The sequence below is a fragment of the Dipteris shenzhenensis genome, chromosome 6 (assembly GCF_047967505.1).
Source record: "Dipteris shenzhenensis isolate YYH24624 ecotype China chromosome 6, Dip_SZ_1.0, whole genome shotgun sequence".
Classification (NCBI taxonomy): Eukaryota; Viridiplantae; Streptophyta; class Polypodiopsida; order Gleicheniales; family Dipteridaceae; genus Dipteris; species Dipteris shenzhenensis.
The window spans coordinates 14715474-14735677 of NC_141601.1; the positions used below are offsets into that span (position 1 = coordinate 14715474).

At 39.4% G+C, this 20204-nt stretch overlaps 1 protein-coding gene across 1 annotated transcript in view; it reads left to right on the top strand.

Annotated features, from left to right (window-relative positions):
* The first annotated feature begins 11225 nt into the window (after nucleotides 1-11225).
* LOC147900830 (phospholipase SGR2-like) overlaps nucleotides 11226-20204 on the top strand; it is a 210065-nt gene continuing 201086 nt past the window's right edge. The window contains exon 1 of the mRNA XM_087375771.1: nucleotides 11226-11725. Coding sequence (XP_087231897.1) covers nucleotides 11545-11725 — 181 coding nt within the window. The 5' untranslated portion in view covers nucleotides 11226-11544. The remainder of the gene's footprint in view (nucleotides 11726-20204) is intronic.

Here is a 20204-nt window from a genome sequence, read left to right on the forward strand (position 1 = left end):
TGAAGAAGGCAGAAACCCAAATTGAATCTAAAGCCATAAAGCTCCCTTTTCAAGAGAGGATAATGTGACTTTTTATATGTTCAAAGGCCCACCATAGAGTTTTTCAAAGCTAGCTCCCTTTGGTTGTGCAGGGTTTTAGATTCCTGATGGGGATAGTCCTTCCAGTTAGGGGCCCTATAGGGTCTAACATACTCGAAGCTCATGATAAGGAGGTTAGCCCCATTACTCTCAGGAGTAGTGATGGCTTTTATTATCCAAGTGGCAGCTAATTTATAGGTTTCCAAATGTAGATTTATAACTCCCAAACCTCCTTCCTTTCTGGGTCTAGTGCAGAAACCCCATTTGACCTTGGCTATTCTAGTGTCCCTCCCCCCCCACAAGAAGATTATGCAAAACCCCTCTTCCTGCTAAGTTTTCTTGCAAACCCCTAAGTCCTTTTTTTTTTTTTTGGGGAACCTTTCTAGAAACCAATCCCATTTGTCTTTCATCTTAACTTTGAAACCCATAGGGATACCCAACACTCTAAAGATTTGTCCACGAGGAATTCTCTTACAACCCATCTGTTCTAGAAGATTTTGGGGGTCTTCAGATATCAGGGCATAACCAATTTTTGAGTGGCTTATTTTGGATCCATATGTAGTACAAAAAATATCCATACAATCCATAGCTCTTTGTATATCTACATCTGTGTTTCTGATGGTCAGATCTGCAAATTGCTGGTTAACTTGATGTTTTCCTGAAAAAATCTCTATACCATTGATTTCCCCCATTGCCACCTGGTCTTTTATCAGCCATCCCAAAGCATCTGCAACTATAGCGAATAAGAGAGGAGCCAATGGGCATCCTTGTCTTATGGATTTTTTCAGCATGAAGCTCTTAGACATTTCTCCATTAACACACACCTTTGCAGAGGCATTGGACAGTAGTAGGGCTACATAAGAGGTGAACTTGGTTCCTAGTCCCAAGCTGTTAAGGGATTGTAGTAGAAATTCCGAGTTAAGTCTGTCATATGCCTTATCAAAGTCTATTTTTATTAAACAGATCTCTTGCTTGCTTTCCTCAACATGTGTGCAGCCTTCATAATTGCCTCCAGAAGATGTCTATTCTTTATGAATCCTTTTTGCTCCTCTAGAATCCAATTGTACATTTTACACCTCAATCTCAAAGCAATGGCTTTGGCATAAATCTTGTATGAGCAATTTAGCATGGTGAGGGGTCTACAATTTTTTAGAAGTGATCTGTCCCCTTCTTTTGGAATGAGCTTTATTACCCGCCCTGATTAGCACTCTCTCTCCAAACAGCCAATAAAGAAGGTCCAGTAGTGTCCCAAAAACACTTGTAGAATTCCTTAGTAAGCCCATCTTCTCCAGGTGTTTTGCCATCAGCCATTGAAAAGGTTGCCTCTTTAAATTCTTGTACGGAGATATCATTTTCGAGATGAGTTTTGTCTAAGTTAGACACTCTGATTCGTCCGAGTGATTGACACTTGTCTCTAGCCTCCAAGACCTTGTTATCTGCTATGTCCACTATACTCAATAGATTCGTGAAATGATTGACAATGATGTCCACATTTTCTACTTCTATTCTAGCCACTTCACCATCTTCCTTTTGCAACAAAGGAATTTCCTCTTGGTGCCTCTTTTTCCTAATTCACATGAAATTCTCCTTGGTTGGCTTGTCTACCTTACCTACTCACCATTCCCTGAAATAAATCTTGGCATTTTGTATCTTAATTTGCTCTTGTGTCATGATTTCCTTTCTTTTATCCAGTAATTGTTGCTGGGCATTGAAATCATTCATCCTTGCTCTTTGTTCCATTATTTCAATCTCCTTCTTAAGTTTATCCATTCTCCTTGCTCTGATAGTAGCTCTATTTTTTTTGGCTTCCTTTAGAATTGTCTGGACACTTTCTACCGCATCTTGCCAACCCTATGAAAATGAATCTACTGCAAAAAAAGAAAATTTCCATTTTTCTATAATCTTTTTTTGGACAGTCTGCAGCTTGAACAAGGATGGGTCAGCTTTAAACCATGAATTTCCTTTCTTCCCACTTCCCAAATCAATACAAGCTAACATAGGCTTGTGATCTGACAAGGTGAGAGAGGAGAAGGTTGATTGCTTGACTTCTAGAGCCTGATCAATCAGAGATTGGGCAATATACACTCTGTCCAATCTGGCTTTCCTCGTCAGATTGCCTACTTGCCGGTTGCACCATGTGTAAATACTGGGTGTCCCAATGTCAACAACTTGCAAGTTTTCCTTGAGATCTTCCCAAATTTGTTGTTCAAGACCCCTAATTACTGAGCCCTTTTGCATCCATCTATCTTTAGAATTCTCCACCATATTGAAATCCCCCATAATGACACAGTCACTCCCCAAATTCATCATGGAGTCCCATGTGGCTCTTCTTTCCATGGATCCTGTTGGGGCGTATCTGATTCTCTCATACTGGCATCTACATGGTTAACATCCTCCTCAAACTCTTTGGACCAGCCAGGTTTAATTTCAGCCTCTTCCATTTCGACATCCTGTATCCATTTCTTTGTTTCCTGGTCAATGAGTGCCTCAAAAGTAACTCTCTCTTTCTCTTGTTGATTATCAGGCTTCCTCTATTCATCTGCCTCCTTGACGGATCCCTTATCTATCCGTGTTTCTGTAATTTTCTCCAAATTTTGATTCTTTGGTCTGCCTTTAATAGTCCACTTGGGCTTGGGGGGGGAACTACTTGTTGTTGAGCTAGTTTTTGAGTTTGTTTGGGTCTATTTCTCTTTAGAGGGTAACTTTTAACTATGTGAGATGACAATCCACACAGAAATCAGGAATTGGGAAGGTTCTTGTAAACCAGAGGCTACTCCATATAGACACTCCCATTTTTGTTGACAATCACCAGTGTCTCTGAGAGTTCCTCAGCAACATCTAACCTGACACACACCTGGGGGTGACCTCTAGGATTGATGAATTGACATGTTGCAAGATGAGGACATGAGTTTGAGTTCCTCTTTAGATTTGACGAAATGTCTCAATAAATTTGATAAAGCTTACACCGACGGAGTACAATTGAGGGTGAGTGTATATTATGGGTGAGATTTTAGACAAAAAAGGGGCCTCTATCCCTAAAATCTAAAACTATGCAAATGACAGGTACTTTTTTGCCAAAAGTACTCCACGCTTGGTTTTGGACTTTAGGGTTCGAGGCCTCTGTCCCTAAAATCTAGAACCATGTGACTGGAGGGTACCTTTTTGTCTTGTAGTTGCATGGTACTGATTTTAAATACTAGAGGCCTCTTTTTAGTCTAAAACTTCGTCAATAACATGTAATCAACTCAAAGCATACTATGGTGTAAACAAATCAAAAAATGAGATAACCAACATCAAGATCAAGTTTTCTAGATTTGACCAAATGTTTGAAACATTTTCACAAAAGTATGCTTTGAGCTGAGTGTTTGAGGGTGAAATTTCAAGCAAAAAAGAGGTCTCTAACCCTAAAATCTAGAACCGTGCGATTGGTGGGTACTTTTTGCAAAAATTACCCTTTAGTCACACAATTCTGAATTCTAGGGTTAAAGGCCTTGTTTACATATGGAATTTCATCGCCAACATGCAATCACCTCGAAGCATACTATGGTGCAAATAAACCACAAAACAAAATAACAAATATCAAAGTTAGGGTTTTTAGATTTGATTAAATGTCTCAATAGATATGATAATATTTACACGAGAGTGTGCTATGTTGTGGGTGAAATGTTAGACAAAAGAGAGGCCTCTAACCCTAGACCACAAAACCATGTGACTAGAGGGTAGTTTTTGACTAGAGAGTAATTTGTGTAAAAAGTATCCTCCAATCACATCGTTCTAGATTTTGGGACTAGCAAACTCTTTTCAATCTAGAATTTCATGGATATAATATGGGAGTATGAGACGTATAATGTGTGGTTTTAATACTTATCAATGATATGATGTGCTACGGCTAGGTAAATTTTATATGCACAAGGTTGGAAGCAGAGCACCTATTTGTGGAGGGATGTCTTCCATTGGGCATTATCTTGACAAAGTTTCTCGCCGTACCTTCATCTTCCATTGGTAAATTTCTCCAAGTGGAAAGTAAGAGATTATGAAGTTGAGGGTCCTTGGTCTAGTTATGAACATGAATCCTATCCATGTCAAAACGCTTATCATTTAGTTTTGGTCAAGCATAGTAGTTCTCTTTTCTTACATGATTCAAACCCCTCCATAGCCTCTTAGCCACATCATAGGGCCATAAATGTTTTAATAGAAGGTATCCTTATATGTTAATATAAAATACTGGCAAAATATTAGCAAAAATTTATAGTTTTTAGCATAAAAGTTTCAAATCATGGTGAAAGTTTTAGAGTTGTATTTTTGTTGGGGCATGCAAACTTTTGACACCAATACAAGAGTTTCACTTTTAATGAAACTAACATGAAAAAAGGCCTTGTTATGGACCTTGTTATTATCGAAAATGAAATTTCTCAACCTTGTCTTCTCAAACAAACTATGTGTGGTGCAAGACCCCAAGCTAAAAGAAGCATAGGCTAGAGTAATTAGGTTTGATCAATGTAATTGTGCTTGGAAGGTGTACAATGATGGGTTCAATAAAGACTGGTTTTGAAATGTTTTCTTTTTTTACACCTAAATATTATTTTCATTTCTCAAGTTGCATGTAAGTAAATTTGATCTTACTAGTTACTGCAAAGATAACTTAAAAAATACATGGATTTTAAATGGTGTAACAAGAGTACCTTAATTTTATTCCAAGAAACAACATATAAGATTAGAATTCAACCCATCTTTATATCACACCTAAGGCGTAGTACAATAACCAATCCTAACCATCTTTAGTACTATCACCTAAGGCATGGTACAATAACCAATGCTAACCATCTGTAGACTGTCTAAGGCATAATGCAAATTGCATGTCCTTAGTCCTCACAGTGACATGGCTTTTGTAGATGGTAGCTCTTAGAGTTAGTTTGGAAGGAAAACATTCTATAAGCATGAACTCATGGCATATTTAGTGGACCACATGTATGAAGGAACGACTAGGCAGAATGGCATACTAAACATCAACACAACTCTTGAGTACTTGTAAAGTTATTTAAAGCATCTAAGAAGCCACTGATAAGAGCTCTTCAATGTGTAGATAAAAACTCCAATGACATGGCCTTAATATGGCATCACTCAAGGTGTTGAAGAATAGAGCCTTAATATGTCATCACTCAACGTGTAGATGAACACTCCAAATGACATTGCCTTAATATGGCATCACTCAAGGTGTCAAAGAATAGAGCCTTTAACATTTCAAAAATCACATACATAAACTTATGTTACATTTGAAACTTCAAAATATTAAATCCTCTCAAATAGGTTTGATTAAGTCAATAAAATCTAAATTTTCATATTATCACTCCCATAGATCCATTAGGGTGTCTAATTACTTTTGGGTCACCTTAAGTGCAACCATTTGAAAAAGTCCTTGCCAAATTCTCTTAAGCAATAGCCCAACATCATAAAAAATGTGTGCACCATTTTATGCATGAAAATTTTGCACATGACAATTGCCGGATGCGTCAATTTTACGAGCAAAAACCTATGAGCAGGTTTATCCGAGCGTGTTTTTCAAGAGATTTTTAAAAATGTTTTTCTTTAGGAAACATGGTTTTTACACTTTTATTTTCACTAGAACTAGATCCCTTTATCATAAAAATATACAGACTAGTCACTCGTTCATTTTTACACAACATAATTTTCTTATTTAGAGACATCCCTTTGTACCCCTGTTATTACCTTAAAAAAGTGTTGATTCCTTTAAGAAACATTCCTCATAATCACTCTCAATGTAATAATACTATGCATATATAATTACTTATTAATACATTTATATCATATGGCAATATCTTTTTAGTGTTTTTATAGCATATTTATGGACATGTTTCTAAAGAAGTTTAAATTACTATAAATAAGTATTAACTTGGGCTTATATATCACTCTCATAAAATACATGTAATATTTAATACTATATATGAAAGATTTTCCAAAATATAACTCCAAAGATGTGCTCAAATGGGGTGTTCCGATCAATTTGAGTGGTTGAATGACTATATTTGGACATTGGATATGAAAGTTATGTCACTTTTAAAAGTGCTGTCCAAGGTAGTTTCGCCAGCGAAACTACCTTGGGAGACTTGCTTCAAAGGGGTTTCGCTGGCGAAACTACCTGGATGGCTTGCTTCAATGAGTTTTCTTTAAAGAAACTCTTTCATGAAGATAGGTTGAGAGAGGGTTTTCAATGTCACCCCCTATTAAGTAAAAGCTGTAAGAAGGATCATAAGGGAATTTTCATAGAGAAGTCTACTCTACATGTGGATTTCTTCAAAAGCTATCCCATTATGCTCTCACCATTCCTACAGATTCACCTAAAGATTTTTGTATAAAATAGGCATTGCTATAATACTTTGCATATTTCTAAGTGAAACTATGTTTTCTTTTGATCGATTTTTGCCATATTTATGCATAGTTGGAAGCTTTTTTTTTCCTTCGCTCGGACGCTCGGAAGATTTCGCTCAGAAAATGCTCGTCCCCACAATTGCCCAATAGGCTATCTCTTAATGTAGCTGATAAATCTCGTTAATCTTTTGGATGCTAGGGGCTTGGATGCAACATACCATTCATAAATGGAGGTGGGAAAGGGTTCCATGTTGCTCAACAGCACACATCCTAGAGAAGCATCATGTTTTGCAAAACTTGTCATCCTTGGGGGAGATTTTTGGGCCAATGTCTTTGTTTCCAACTCTAATAGTCACACTAAACATCCCTAACCTTCACTGGGCCATCCATGATCTTGGAACGCCCCTACCCTACATAGAACCATTTGAATTCTTGTCCAAACGTTCATATAATCTTTACATGAATACGAAAGTTTGTTTAATATGTTCCTATGCTCCCAAAAAATATGTGTATACATCCCTAGTCAAACAAATACATGTTCAATAATCAACTATGTGCCGCAACCTAGATGTTTATCGACAATCAAGTTGGACAATCACCAAACAATACACATGAAACCACTGCAATTTGTTTCCCCCATGAAGGCATGTAATTGTCAATTATTGTAGTTAAAGGAATATGAAGCTTTTATTCCTTTTTATCATAAGATTTTATGAGTCTTTCAATTTTACTTTACAAAAACTTTCTTCCAGTAAAGAAAAAACTTTGAAGTTTTACTTCCAAAGCTTTCAAATATGTTGATTGAGAATAAATATGTTGAATACTGCATCATAGACTATGCCCTCATCAACCTTACAATACAAATATGCTATCATGAATGGGTAAGAGAATAATTCCCTGTCAAAGACCAAAGAAAAATGGTCAAATATATGTACAAATGATAATTTCAATAATCAATAGATATGCATAAAAGTTGAACCCATTGGAAAGCTCAAGTCGAATGCAAAAAGCTTGATGTGATAAATAGCATTTTTAAGGCCTACTCTTATGCTATTTATACATTGGGTCTTGGCCAACTCTAAAAAAGAGTATAAAGTGTGTGCATTGTGTAGAGATACAAAGTGTGTCCTTCTTCTTAGGGCTATGAGTTCTTATGCCACTTATGCATCGGGGCTTGGCTAACTCAAAGAAAGAGAATACAATATAGACATATGTAGAGCATCTATTTTTTATTGGGATGTGAGACCTTTTACTTCATCCTTTTGGAGCTGAGGCAATTCTTTGAAAGAGACTAGAGTTTATGGGGTATTTTGTACATTTGGATTTCTTGGGATTGTGAGCTCTTTAGTTCTATATTGGGTATTGGGCAATTCTTTGAAGGAAACTAGACTTTAGAGGGTCTTTTGTACATTTGTCATTAATGAATCCAAGTGCATTAGAGAAATCACGTAATCCACCAAGTCCTGAATGGGATTTTGTGGAATGGATGCAAGAAGATTATATCCATCGGAGTTGAGCTTATAGAATGGATGCAAGAAGATTATATCCATCGGAGTTGAGCTTATAAAAAAGATGCGAGTGGGGTACTTCACACATAAGAGGTATTCTTGGGTGATAGTAGTAAACATTAGATTATTAGCTATGTAGGAACTTGATACAAAAAGATATAGTAGATCAATTGCAATAGAAACTCACAAATCATAGATAGTTAGCTAAGCACCAACACGATGTTGGTAGAGTGTTTTTGTAGAGAGCATAAGTTGTATAAAAAAGGAGACTATTAGGGAAAAGCATTGATAAAAATATATATTAAATTTTTTAAAATAGAAAATACCACTTTGATACAAAAATTAATGTTATAATATATTCAAACCATGAACACCTATATATTGCATATCCAATGTTCAACCATGCATGTAATATCCAAAGCAAATCCAAGCATCTACTTAAAATACATTTCTTATATGACAAATATGTAGAATGAAAATATATATTCAATTTAGATTGAAAACAAGCAATTTTGTATGGACGACCAATTAAAAATATTTGAATAATAATATATAATATAATGATTCTAACCACACAGTGTGTGGGCGAGGAGGAGGCGTGTTTCCTTCCCAAAAGAGTTATAATCCAAGGGAATGAATGCTTCCTTGGGCATCGAGTTTTTGAGCATCGAGAATATAAGCACAGAGAATAAGTCTTGCGAGTGAAAAAGGCATTAAAAATACATATTCAATACTTTTGAACTATGTTAAATTACCAAGGACCTTGCAAAACTTAGCTTTTATCAATACTTCAGATATGATTACTAGGTGGATTGATGGGTCCCATTCTTTTAGAACCCCCTAACCCCTCGACCTCACTTTTGTTATATCCTTTCATTATTCATTAATCTCAAGAAGCAACTGCGAGCACACATGCAACCCATTGCTGAGACAAAAGGTTAATGAGCTCAATGACATGCCAACCTTATGAATTTCTCACCAGCGTCGGAGCGATCCCCATGTCAAAAAGATGTGCAATGCAATCTAAGCTATGGAGGCTTCTGTATATATGCAAATCACCCTGTCTTGTTGCTTTAGACAAACATAAATATAGATACTAGAGTATAGAATTATGTGTTCTACTTATAGAAGCAGAGTCCTAGGCATTTTCTTAACGAAGACATATAAAAATTGTGGATTTTGTAATTTATATTAAGTTGATGCCTTTGATATGATCGGATCACGTGTACACTCAATTTCTACTCTCAGGACATGCTTACCACTAATAAATCAAGGCTTCTCATTTTAGTAAGGCAAAACATTATAAGTGATAACCTGTTGATTGATAGTTTGAGCTTTCCCTTCAATTGTGCTTGCCTCATCGAAGGAACGATCTTCTCAATTGCCTTCGTACATGCATATACAGATCAAAGTTATAGGAAAAATACAATCTTCCCGTCAAGCCTTGCAAAACAAGGGCTGCATGGACTACTATTGTCTATGCTGCTCCATCACTCAAACATATCGTGAATTGAGAAATTCAGAATGCAGATCAATTGTTAGGTAAAAATAAGTAGATGTTCATTGTTTTGTTTGTAGAGGAATGGGGATGATCACGAAGCTATAGAGGCCCCATTGGATCCACCTTCATCTTAGGCCATGAATAGCTATAAGAGTTAAGATGCTTTAGAATGAAAACTTTTGTAGATACGTGGGTTTAGATCTACTCTTGTAAAATGCAATGTAATCCTGTATGCAAGAAAAGGCTAGAGGAAGCACAGACCACTCACTTCCAAACTTCATTCCCACAATGAGTGTGGTGATGCTGAGATTCAAGTGTTCATGTCAGACAATGTAAGGTAGTGTCTTTAAAAAAAAATTGTTGGTCAATCCACGAGATCCAATGCAATTTCAGCCGCTAGCCCCAGTCCACAAGGTGATGATCATGAAATAATGTTGGCTTCCATTATCCCATCTAAATTTGACATGGTTGATCAAGGAAAATCAATCTGCAAAGGATCTGGATCGTAAAGATTTTGTTAAAACCAATTCACGTCTCACAAAAACTTGAATTTTGTGACCACCTTTTTTTGGCAAAATCGCATAGCAGATCCATGTAGATTTCAATCCATAGGATTTAGTCAAAGTCCATTGTGATCAAGAACATACAATTTTGTCAAACTTATAGAATCTCTTTGAGAAATTAATTGAAAGGTTTACTGGAAGGTGCTTTGCGCTCATCATCACATTTCTCATCAGAATTTGGTGGAGGTTGTTGAACATATCTTGGTCCATATAGTCCACAGTGCGCAAGACGCATCGTAGAAGGTCTCTAAGAAATCAATTGTAAAAAGCAATCCACCCCTAAAAATAAAGCACAATTCAAATCGTTAGATATTTTGAAGATCAACATCTAAGATTGTGACAAGTGCCTTCATAAGGGCTGATAAAAGGGAAACTTCCCCCTTGGCTACCTACCATAACTAGCTAGTTAGAATATTTAGTTATATGCTATTTCAATTTTTGGTTGGAATTTCAAGATTTTTGGTTTCATTTCCATTCAATAGGTAATTGGTTTGCTAAGCGCCATTGTTTTTACAAAACAGGCATGTGGCACTGCTGGTGGGGTGAAGTGGCTTCAATCCTCCTAGATGTTGATGGAGAAGCGATTCAAAGATGCAGAGCTCAGTGCAAGCAACCAAAGATGTCCTACACTAGTGTAATCAATGCTTGATGCTCTTTGGGGTACTTTGGGGTGTGAAGAAAATGGAGGTGTGAAGCTAAATGCTAAATGCACATTTTTCGTTTTGTGGGTGTGCACTAAGCCTAAGGGCCTTAGCACATGGATGATTACTCCCATCCTACACCAAGTGGTCTAGGATGGATTTAGAATGGGAGTAGCCACTTTTTCTCCCATCCTGGACCATGGCCTCTAGACCTTGGTAGCCAGAATGGATTCCCCTTTTTTAGGGATTCAAAAACATGGAAGGATGACATGTGTCCTTGTCCCCACAACGTCCCCACCTCTTAAACACATGAAATGATGCCATGTGTCCTCTTCCTCCTAAACCCATCTCTAGTTCTTTTTTTGTTAGCACATGGTGGAATGGGAATAGCATAGACATATCCATGGGACCACTTAGGACCACCTTTTTCCATTCCCATCCTATTTGTTCCCATGTGCTAAGTCCCTAAGTATTAGTTTTGTGAGGGCCATTGAGCTATTTAAATTTGAGCTGTGATTTTTTGAGGAAACTATTGCATCTTGACAATTCACGTTCTTTTTCAAATTTCTTAGCACACTCACAGCTCGCGGTCATCTGCACGCTACCACTTGGAAGCGCATTAGCTTTCCTTCATTTCGTAGCAAGCCATCACATTGGACGCCCATGTAGCTTTCCTCGGCGACACGACACGCATTCGCCCCTCCAAACAATCTCTTGCTTTCCTTCCAGCAATTGGTGTTGCTTTGAATTATGGCAATCCATGCCGAAACCACTGGCGTGGAGGTGATCGTTTTCGGATCGTTGGTCCTGCTAACTTTCGCTGCCAAAGTTTGCTTATAGTGAAAGGGGGAGATTTTGATCTGAGAATGTCGCACGCACCTCAAAAAGCTCTGTCAAACTCGACATTCTCCGCCCCAACATCTCGGCCGCTTAAAGAAGATTTGAATCAAGTCGAGGCCCACAATAAATATCGAGCACTGACAAGGAGTCCATCAGACGGGGACGAGGTGAGGTGGTACTTCAGCAAGGCGCCCCTTTCTCTTGAAGGTAATTTCATGAGCTTTCACCGTTGGCTTATTGACTTCCCTTCATATGGAACTACGCCCTTTGACCCTTCTAAGCATTTAACCGCCTTCGACAGAAGATTGTGAGCGCACCATGCATTTTTTCAAAGGAAAGTGCTGATGCTGGAACAGGCAAACAAAACTCAAACTCGTTCCCCTTGGTTTTTGTGACATTGACCCACATGTAATTGAACACTTTTTTAAAGTGAAGTCCAGGCAATTATATTAACATGTGGGTTAATGTACTCATGTACATATATTATCTTGATACATAGTACAGGGTAGAGGCCAGAGGGGCAATGTCATGAAGAGAAATCATTAATTTGTGATTAGTAGACATTAAAACATTATTATATATTATACGCCAATGGTGTAACATGTATTTGTATTCATGATGGACACCGACCAATTTGTTATGGCGGTGGATCATCTCAGTAGATAGGACTAGTCGAGCTGGAGCCACTGCTTCAGACGGCATCAAATTTGGACATGTGATACTTATTCTATTAATAAAAATGTGCACACACGTGTCTAGGTCCTAGGGTCAATAGGAAGGGAAGGGTGCATTAAGGTGCATTGAATGGTAGATGCATGGGTCATAGGATAAGGGTAGGTGTAAATGGGAAGATGGGACTTGAGTGATCTCAAGGGACATTAATGAAAGGGTATCACCCTTTCATTGTGAATCTCACGTAGCATTCTTCATTCACCTTGCATTCATCCGCCATCTCTCACACACCTTGCATGTAGGTCGAAATAGAAACAAGTACTCTCACGAGGGCGCTCTTCCCCATTGGAGGGCCAATCGGCATTCAAATTCTGCATGCATTGCACACATTTGCATTCTAGAGAAGACTGGTTTTTCACAAGCCAAGTGCTAGAATTATTGCACGTGTTTTCCCATATTGTCGCCGTGAAGCTTAATTATTTCTCGAGTAGTAGGAGAGAACATGCACTGGAGCTCCATGATTCGTTGACAACTGAAATATAATCCTTTTTGTCTCTCTCTTGATGGCACTATAGAGATAGAGCACTTCTGGTTTACCCTCTTCCGCAAACAAAGGCGATCATATCTCATGGGGTTTCCAAAGTTAGGGTCATTATATTTGATGCTAACATTTCAGATGACCATGTCGTGCTCCAACGTCTGGATGGCTCTCCTTTTTGGCAGAGTGTCGGGATCGAGGGCAGACAAGGGTCAAGGATTTGGAAAACATTTGGGCATGCCCAAGAAGAAGAAAAGACCCAAGAAGTCTTTGGTGCGGCCCCTCCTCGTAGCGTTCATTTGGCACCTCTTGCACGTCCAACACCAGTTGTGCGTCCTACACATATTGTCCCCCAATACGTCTTGCACCAGTTCCGCATCTTGCACCTGCTACCCCCTTGTTGGATTCCAATTAGAGTTGGTGCTTTAGCTCCTTCTCCACCTCCACTCTCCTCCCTGGCCATCTTTAGTCGCGGCTACTGATATCCCAATTGTGGTAGTGTGGGCAGTGTTGCCCTTGACCAAGTTTAGGTCATGGCCAGTGAAACCATAGTCTTGGGCAAGGCTAGCGACAATGTTCATTTAGATACTTCTTTAGGTCTTGGCCTCCACTCTGTGTAGCCCCCTTGCACTTCAGTTCTTCAGATCCCCTTCATTGATCAAGGGAAGGATGTGGCTCCTACCTCCTCAGCTCATTTGCATGCAGGGGTTTCATGGACTACGGCGCCACGCTTGGTTCAGGAACTCTCTCTCCTTTGGATGATTTTGGAGCGATAGAGATCGTGCCCTCTACCTTTGGTGATGCAATTGTTGGTTTTCCTATTGATAAAGCCTCCTCTTCCACAGGTGTGGGGGTTCTTTTCACATTGCATTTTCCTTATCTCCATTATTCTAGGAGATCTTCTATCCAAGAGAGAGGTGTTTCCGCCACTAGGTCAGGTACGGTGTTCCACCCTACTTCCTCCCACTGATGAGGATTGTTAAGTGGAATAGTTAGGGCCTTGGTGGTGTGCCTTATCATCACTGAAGGCAGCTGATTCATAATCAGCTTCATCCAGGTGTTATTGCGAGACTTATTGACATTCTTTTTATTCAGGAACACAATTGGATGCTAGAAATTGTGCAAAGTTAGGTAAACTGTTATCTAGTCATAATTTTTTGTCTTCGGCTTTGGGCACGAGGGGATGAACTTGCATTTTAGTTTCAGATTTTTTTCTTCCCCTACTAGTGGTTGATCGGACATGGTATCATTTTCACTCTAGAGCAATGCGGATCACTCTTTTGATTGGGGGACATAAGGTTGGTCTTCTCGACATCTATGCTCCCAACAAGAGAGGGGATTGTGTCCTTTTTGGGAAGGAATTTCTCTCTTGGCTCCCAGTATAGACTCATGGATTATTGGAGGTACTTTGACATGGTAGAGTTGCCTTCAAATAAAAGGGGGAGATGAGAAGGTGGCATTCACTCACTAGAGAGAGTAGCTTGGGATGCATTCCTTTTCCAATTCAGTGGCAAGGATGCTTGGACAGATGATATGCCGTTTACACTTTGCATCATTTGCTCGTGTTCTTGTGGTCGAACAAGAGATTGTAGATTCCCATCCATGCACGGATAGACAGATTTTATGTTAATGATTGGGCTTTAGATAGAGGTGGCTTGGTATGCATCGCACGGGGCATTTTGACCTCGGACCATTTTTCAGTGGTTATGGTGATCCTTGAGCTACATTTGAGGCCACTTTGCCATTATCAGGATTTTTGATGCCTTGTATGCAGAGTAGTGCCTCACAGAGGATGTTTTGCAGATGCGGTTCTGTCATTTGCAAGATGGAGTGCCATCTCCTTCACATGTGGCAGTAGCTCTCTTTGGTATTAGTTATTGTACCATCACTAGTACCAGTAGACATGAGATTCGCAAATGAGAGATTGGCCTTTGACAGAAGTTAGCAGCCTTGTAGAGGGAAGAGTAGAAACAACCTACAAATGTTTGGTTCCAAGAGCACCTTACTGCACAGCAAGGGCTATCAACAAGTCTTGTTAGATTAGAGAACAGAGTATGCCTTTCATGCATGGGAGACCTTTTGGATTCAGATGGAAGGAGGAGTCAATAAATACTTTTTCTCTACACTTGGCCCGAGACATGGTAGAGAAAGTGGTTATCAGTTTGCGTTTGCAGCCCATTCTTCCAGATCTCATGCATGATACGCAGATGCGCTTTGTGCATGGCCGAAGCATCTCTGATAATATCTTTTCATTTTCAGAGGCTTCATGTAGGGCTATGCAGAGTCACGAGAGGCTAGCCATTCTACTCTTGGATTTCAAAAAAGCTTATGACACAATAAATTTGGTTTTTTGGAGGGTACCCGTCTACATTTTGGACTTTCAAATGCTTGGATCAGAGGGATCTCTTCCTTGTATATATTAGCCCAGAGCAAGTTGCTTACTAGAGGGACATAGAAGAGAGATTTCAGATTTCTAGATCAGTCCGACAGGGATGCCCTCTTGCGTCTTTCTTGTATATTTGTGGCTGAAGTAATGAGCATCTTTGTGAGACCTTAGGAAAACATGATGGGGTTGAGACTTCTCGTGAGATAGGATGAGGAGATCTTAGGCAGTGAGCTTGTTGCTGATGATACTTCTGTTTTTTTTGGACGCCGTTCTAGAGAAGCTCAATTCTTTTGAGGGCAGCCTTGGTTTTATTTTGTTGTGTAGCAGGTGCACATATAAATTGGAGTAAATCAATGGCTTCTAGCGATGAGGGCACTCCAGATTGGGGGACACTCTAGATTTGCTTTGGTGTTGAAGAGTATCAGGAGAAAACTCCTTTTTTGGAGTTCAGCCAAACTTGACCTTGCTTTTGGGGTGGTTGTGGTCAACCAGGCACTGCTGGCCATGGCTTGGTTTGTTTGGTCTTGTTGGCCATTTTAGGGACAACATCACTCAGATCAAAATCCCATATGGAATTTTCTCTGGAGTGGGCTAGATGGCTTGGTAGACACCAAAGCCAAGGTGTCTTGGGAGACCTTGATCCTCCCCATGCCAAAAGGAGGCCTCTGTGTCGTTGATCCAGACTCGTGGAGTAGAGCCTTGCTTTGCAAAGTAGTAGTCGGGGGCTTTTGCTAGGACCACTTCCTCCTGGGACTTGACCACACCTACCTCTTCTTCTGTATCTCCATACCTCATCTCGTAGTACCCTTCACTCCCCCAATCATTCACAGCACTTATCAGGACATACATTTTGATCATAGCATGTCACCTAGGTACCCAGAATACCTTTATACGCTTCTCACATGTATTAACTTCATACCCTTACTAGAGGATCGTGTTGCTCTGATCATCCATTCACTCCATGAGGCTGCACTTCACGTTTTCCCTCACACTACTTGCTCTACTCGCCCACCGCCACTTCGAACCGTCCCTTGCAACCCTTGGTATGATGATGAGTGTAAGGCTTTGCGCTGCCAACTCAGATTTGAAACCAAACAAAACCTTCTGACCGAACCTGAAACGATACGCGAGTATCGTCAATTGGTTCGCAGGAAGAAACAAGAATTTATCCGCCAAAATGAGGAGGAATTATTGAACACTATGTTTAGTAAGAACTTGAAAGACTTTTGGCGGTGGAAATTTCTAGAGAGACGGTCCCCTTCACCTCTCACTGATACGAAGGGCTGTATGCACACATACTTGACGACATTCCAAATCAGCCAGTTCCTGACCTTTCACACATACCTTGTCCTACTTCCTGTACTCTCTTCAGAAGGGTGTTAAGGACGTTGTGCTGAAGCTTCATAGTGGCCAAGCGAAAGCTACATGTCTACACTCTTAGCAAACATAGACGACGAGCCCATAGCCCAGCTTGTCACGCAATTTAGATAGCCATACGACACTCATGCTCTTACAATTAAACCTACAAGAAAGCTATGTGAGGGGTGGGTCATGGTTGGTACAATGAAGAGCTCAACTAATGTTGGCATTTCCACATTGACTATGTGCATCTAGACGAGGAATAGACTACAAAGGAGTACCAACGTTTGGTGAGTAACAATAGGTCTTGAGCATCTTCTACAGCAATAATCAAATGAGTTTTGGATGAAACTCTTCGAGAAGTTACCATGCCCCATGTAGGGTCCTACTCTTTGAAAACCCTACGCTAATGCTCTCTTTGGCGTCTAGAGCCAACTTGTACCGTAATTTTTTTGATTATGTTCTATGCTTAAGGCTAAATTCCCTCTAGAATTGACATTCCTTGCCATACCTAGCTCCACATTCTTTACTACAGCATGGCAAAGCCAAGGATTACAAGGGCCTTCAAGCAAAATTCTCGACACATGCTTGGAAATTGCTTGCATAAATCGTGGCCAAGCTCTTGAATGAGGCTTTTTGTAATGACTTTTCCTAACTTGGACCATAGAACTATTGTCTCGATTCACAATGCAAGAGACCCTATGATTCATGAATGCGGGGAAGAACGGATTATCATGGTAGCCACCTAATGGCCAAGGTGCATGGTTTGGCATTGGAGATAATGTCAATGATTAGGCAAAGCAAGCAAGCATGAGCATGTAGGCTTTAGATGAGACCATTTCACTCTCGACGATATCTTTGCTCTTAGAATTCTCATGGGGAGAAGGCAAAACACCTAAAACCGAATGTATATTGCTCCTTTATGGATTTTTAGGAGGCCTTTGATTTGGCTCCATTGGATTGCCTCATCTCATGGCTCTGGGTGCTAGGCATTGTAGATGATGTCTTCTAGGTATTTATGGCACCTCGTAGGGGATGTTAGATGAGGTAGGGTAGCACCATCGGTGTGGAGCAAGGATTCCCTCTATCCCCCACCCTCTTCGGGCCATACATCAACGAGTTTTCCTCTCTTGTGGACACTCTAGGAGGAAGGGGTTCAGCAATAGCAAAGACTCTCGTCCCTATCTTGCTTTATTGACATAGGAGAGGGATTGTAGAGACACCTAGCGGCATTATAGGCATCTGCAATAGCTGGGATTTGAAGGTGATTGCTACATCTTATGTGTATTTGGATTTGTCTTTACAAGACCCAAGACCCATGTCCAGCATCAAACCGATAGCCTAGGCCCTCCTAAGTAGAGGACATGCTTTTCTAGATAGACTACAGAGAAAATGTGATTGTGCTTTCAATACATTAACACAAACTCCCTTCTATTGGATACAAGCCAAACCAGTGGTGGCGATGTAGGATTTAAAAAGGTGGGTTAGATTTGAGCTACAAGGCACGCCGCACAATGCTCTTATTGCATGATTCTAGGAAAGAAATGCGATCCACATGATATCGTATTACAGTTAGGCTTCTACACACAAATGTCTTGTTTCAGATCATGTACTTGGATGGAGTTTGACAGTATGGTTAGATTGATGCTAGTAGACAGAGATTACCATGAAGGGCTCTCTCATTTCTATGTACTCACAGTTGTTGGGAACGAGAGGTGTTCATATCATGGCCACCAGATGGTTTCACACCTGTGTCATGTCCATTGATCACCTTCCCCTGTACCAATACTTTCTAGATGTCCCTTTCCTTCCCTTTCCTATGCCTAACACAGCAAGAGATGCGCAAGATTATCAAGGATGATATATAACCGGGGTATAGTCGGGGGAAATCCCTAGCATAGCCGCATGCCATCACAATGGCATCCTAGAAAGAGCACTTCTTTGGCTTGATTAAATGGATTCATTTGGACACTGGATACCTACAAATTCATTTATAGGTATGGCTGCATGCCACCAAAATGGCATCCTACAAAGAGCCCTTCTTTTGCTTGACTCAATGGATTCATCTAGACACTGGATATCTACAAATAATGTGGGACAATGCATCAACAACCTTATTCTCCTTCCCTCTTTAGTACTGAATCTTCATATTAAATTCTGGCATGAGCACTGTCCACCTAGCTTTGTGGCCACTTAAGTCAAGCTGTTTATAAAAGTATTTCAGAGTATCTTGGTCCAGAACCAGGTAAAACTTTGAACTGTACAAGTAATGCTTCCATGCTTTTAAAGCATGAATAACAACGTATAACTCTTGTTCATGGGTTGACCAATTAGGCTAAGAGGGAGAAATCATCTTGCTTTCAAAGGCAATACAGAATAGCTACTTATTCACTTTCACATAACGTAAATTTTCTCGTTCAGACATCCTTTGTACCTCTGTTATTACCTAAAAAGAGTTTTGAAAAATAATTTCTTTAAGAAACATCCCTCATAGTCACTCTCAATGTAATAATATTATACATATATAATTACTTAGTTATTAAACACATTTATATCAATATGACGAGCTTTCTAGTGTTTTTAATAGCATAAATAGTAGGACATTTATGGATATATTTCTAAAGAAGTTAAAATTACTATAAGTAAGTACTAACTTGGGCTTACTCTCATAAAATACATGTAGGATTTAAAACCACACATGCAAGATTTTGTAAAATATAACCCTGTAAATGTGATCAAATGGCATTTTTCGATCAATTTGAGTGGCTGAATGACTATATTTGGACATTGTATATGAAAGTTATGACACTTTTAAAAGTGATGTCTAAGGTAGTTTTGTTTCGCCAGCGAAACTACCTTGGAAGATTTGCTTCAAAGGGGTTTTGCTAGCGAAACTACCTTGTATGACTTGCTTCAATGAGGTTTCTTTGGAAAAACCCTTTCATGAAGATAGGTTGAGAGAGGCTTTTCAATTTCATCCCCTATTAAGTAAAAGTTGTAAGAAGGATCATAAGGGAATTTTCATAGAGAAATCTACTCTATATGTGGGTTTCGTCAAAAGCCATCTCATTACGTTATTCACCATCCCCAAAGATTCATGTAAATATTTGTGTATGAAATAGCCATTCCTATAATATTTTGTATATTTCTAAGTGAAACGATGTTTTCTTTTGATCCATTTTTGCCTTATTTTTACACAGTGAAGCTTTTTTTTTTTACTTCGCTCGGACTCTCAAAAGGTTTCGCTCGGAAAATGGCTGTCCCCATATCTTGGAATATCCTTTGATATACCTTCGATAAATTGAACAAAAGAAACCAAGGTTCAAGTTGTTTTTTTTACTCCTCATGCCTAGCATGATGTATTTCCGCTTCGAGCTCGCTTGTGCAATGCAAAGGATAAGTAAACAAAGACTCTGAAATTTTTTCTTGGCGTAGGGAAAAACCCAGAAGATCCAATCAAGGCCTTACTTAGATGCCCCTTTTACCTCTCCTTTCTTGGGATACATTAAAATCTATTTGCCAAGGATTAAAATCTATTTGCCCTTGGCAAAAGCACCTAAACCTTTTGTCTTAGACCAACCTAGTCATGCAAATCACCCTTTCCATGAAGCGCAATACTCATTAGTTACAATTGCTGGGCATCTAAAGGTGAAATGCCGACTGACCCTTCCGAGGTCATGTTACCTCAACCTGAGCATAACAGGGTGTTTCTACCCTGACAAAGTTTATCT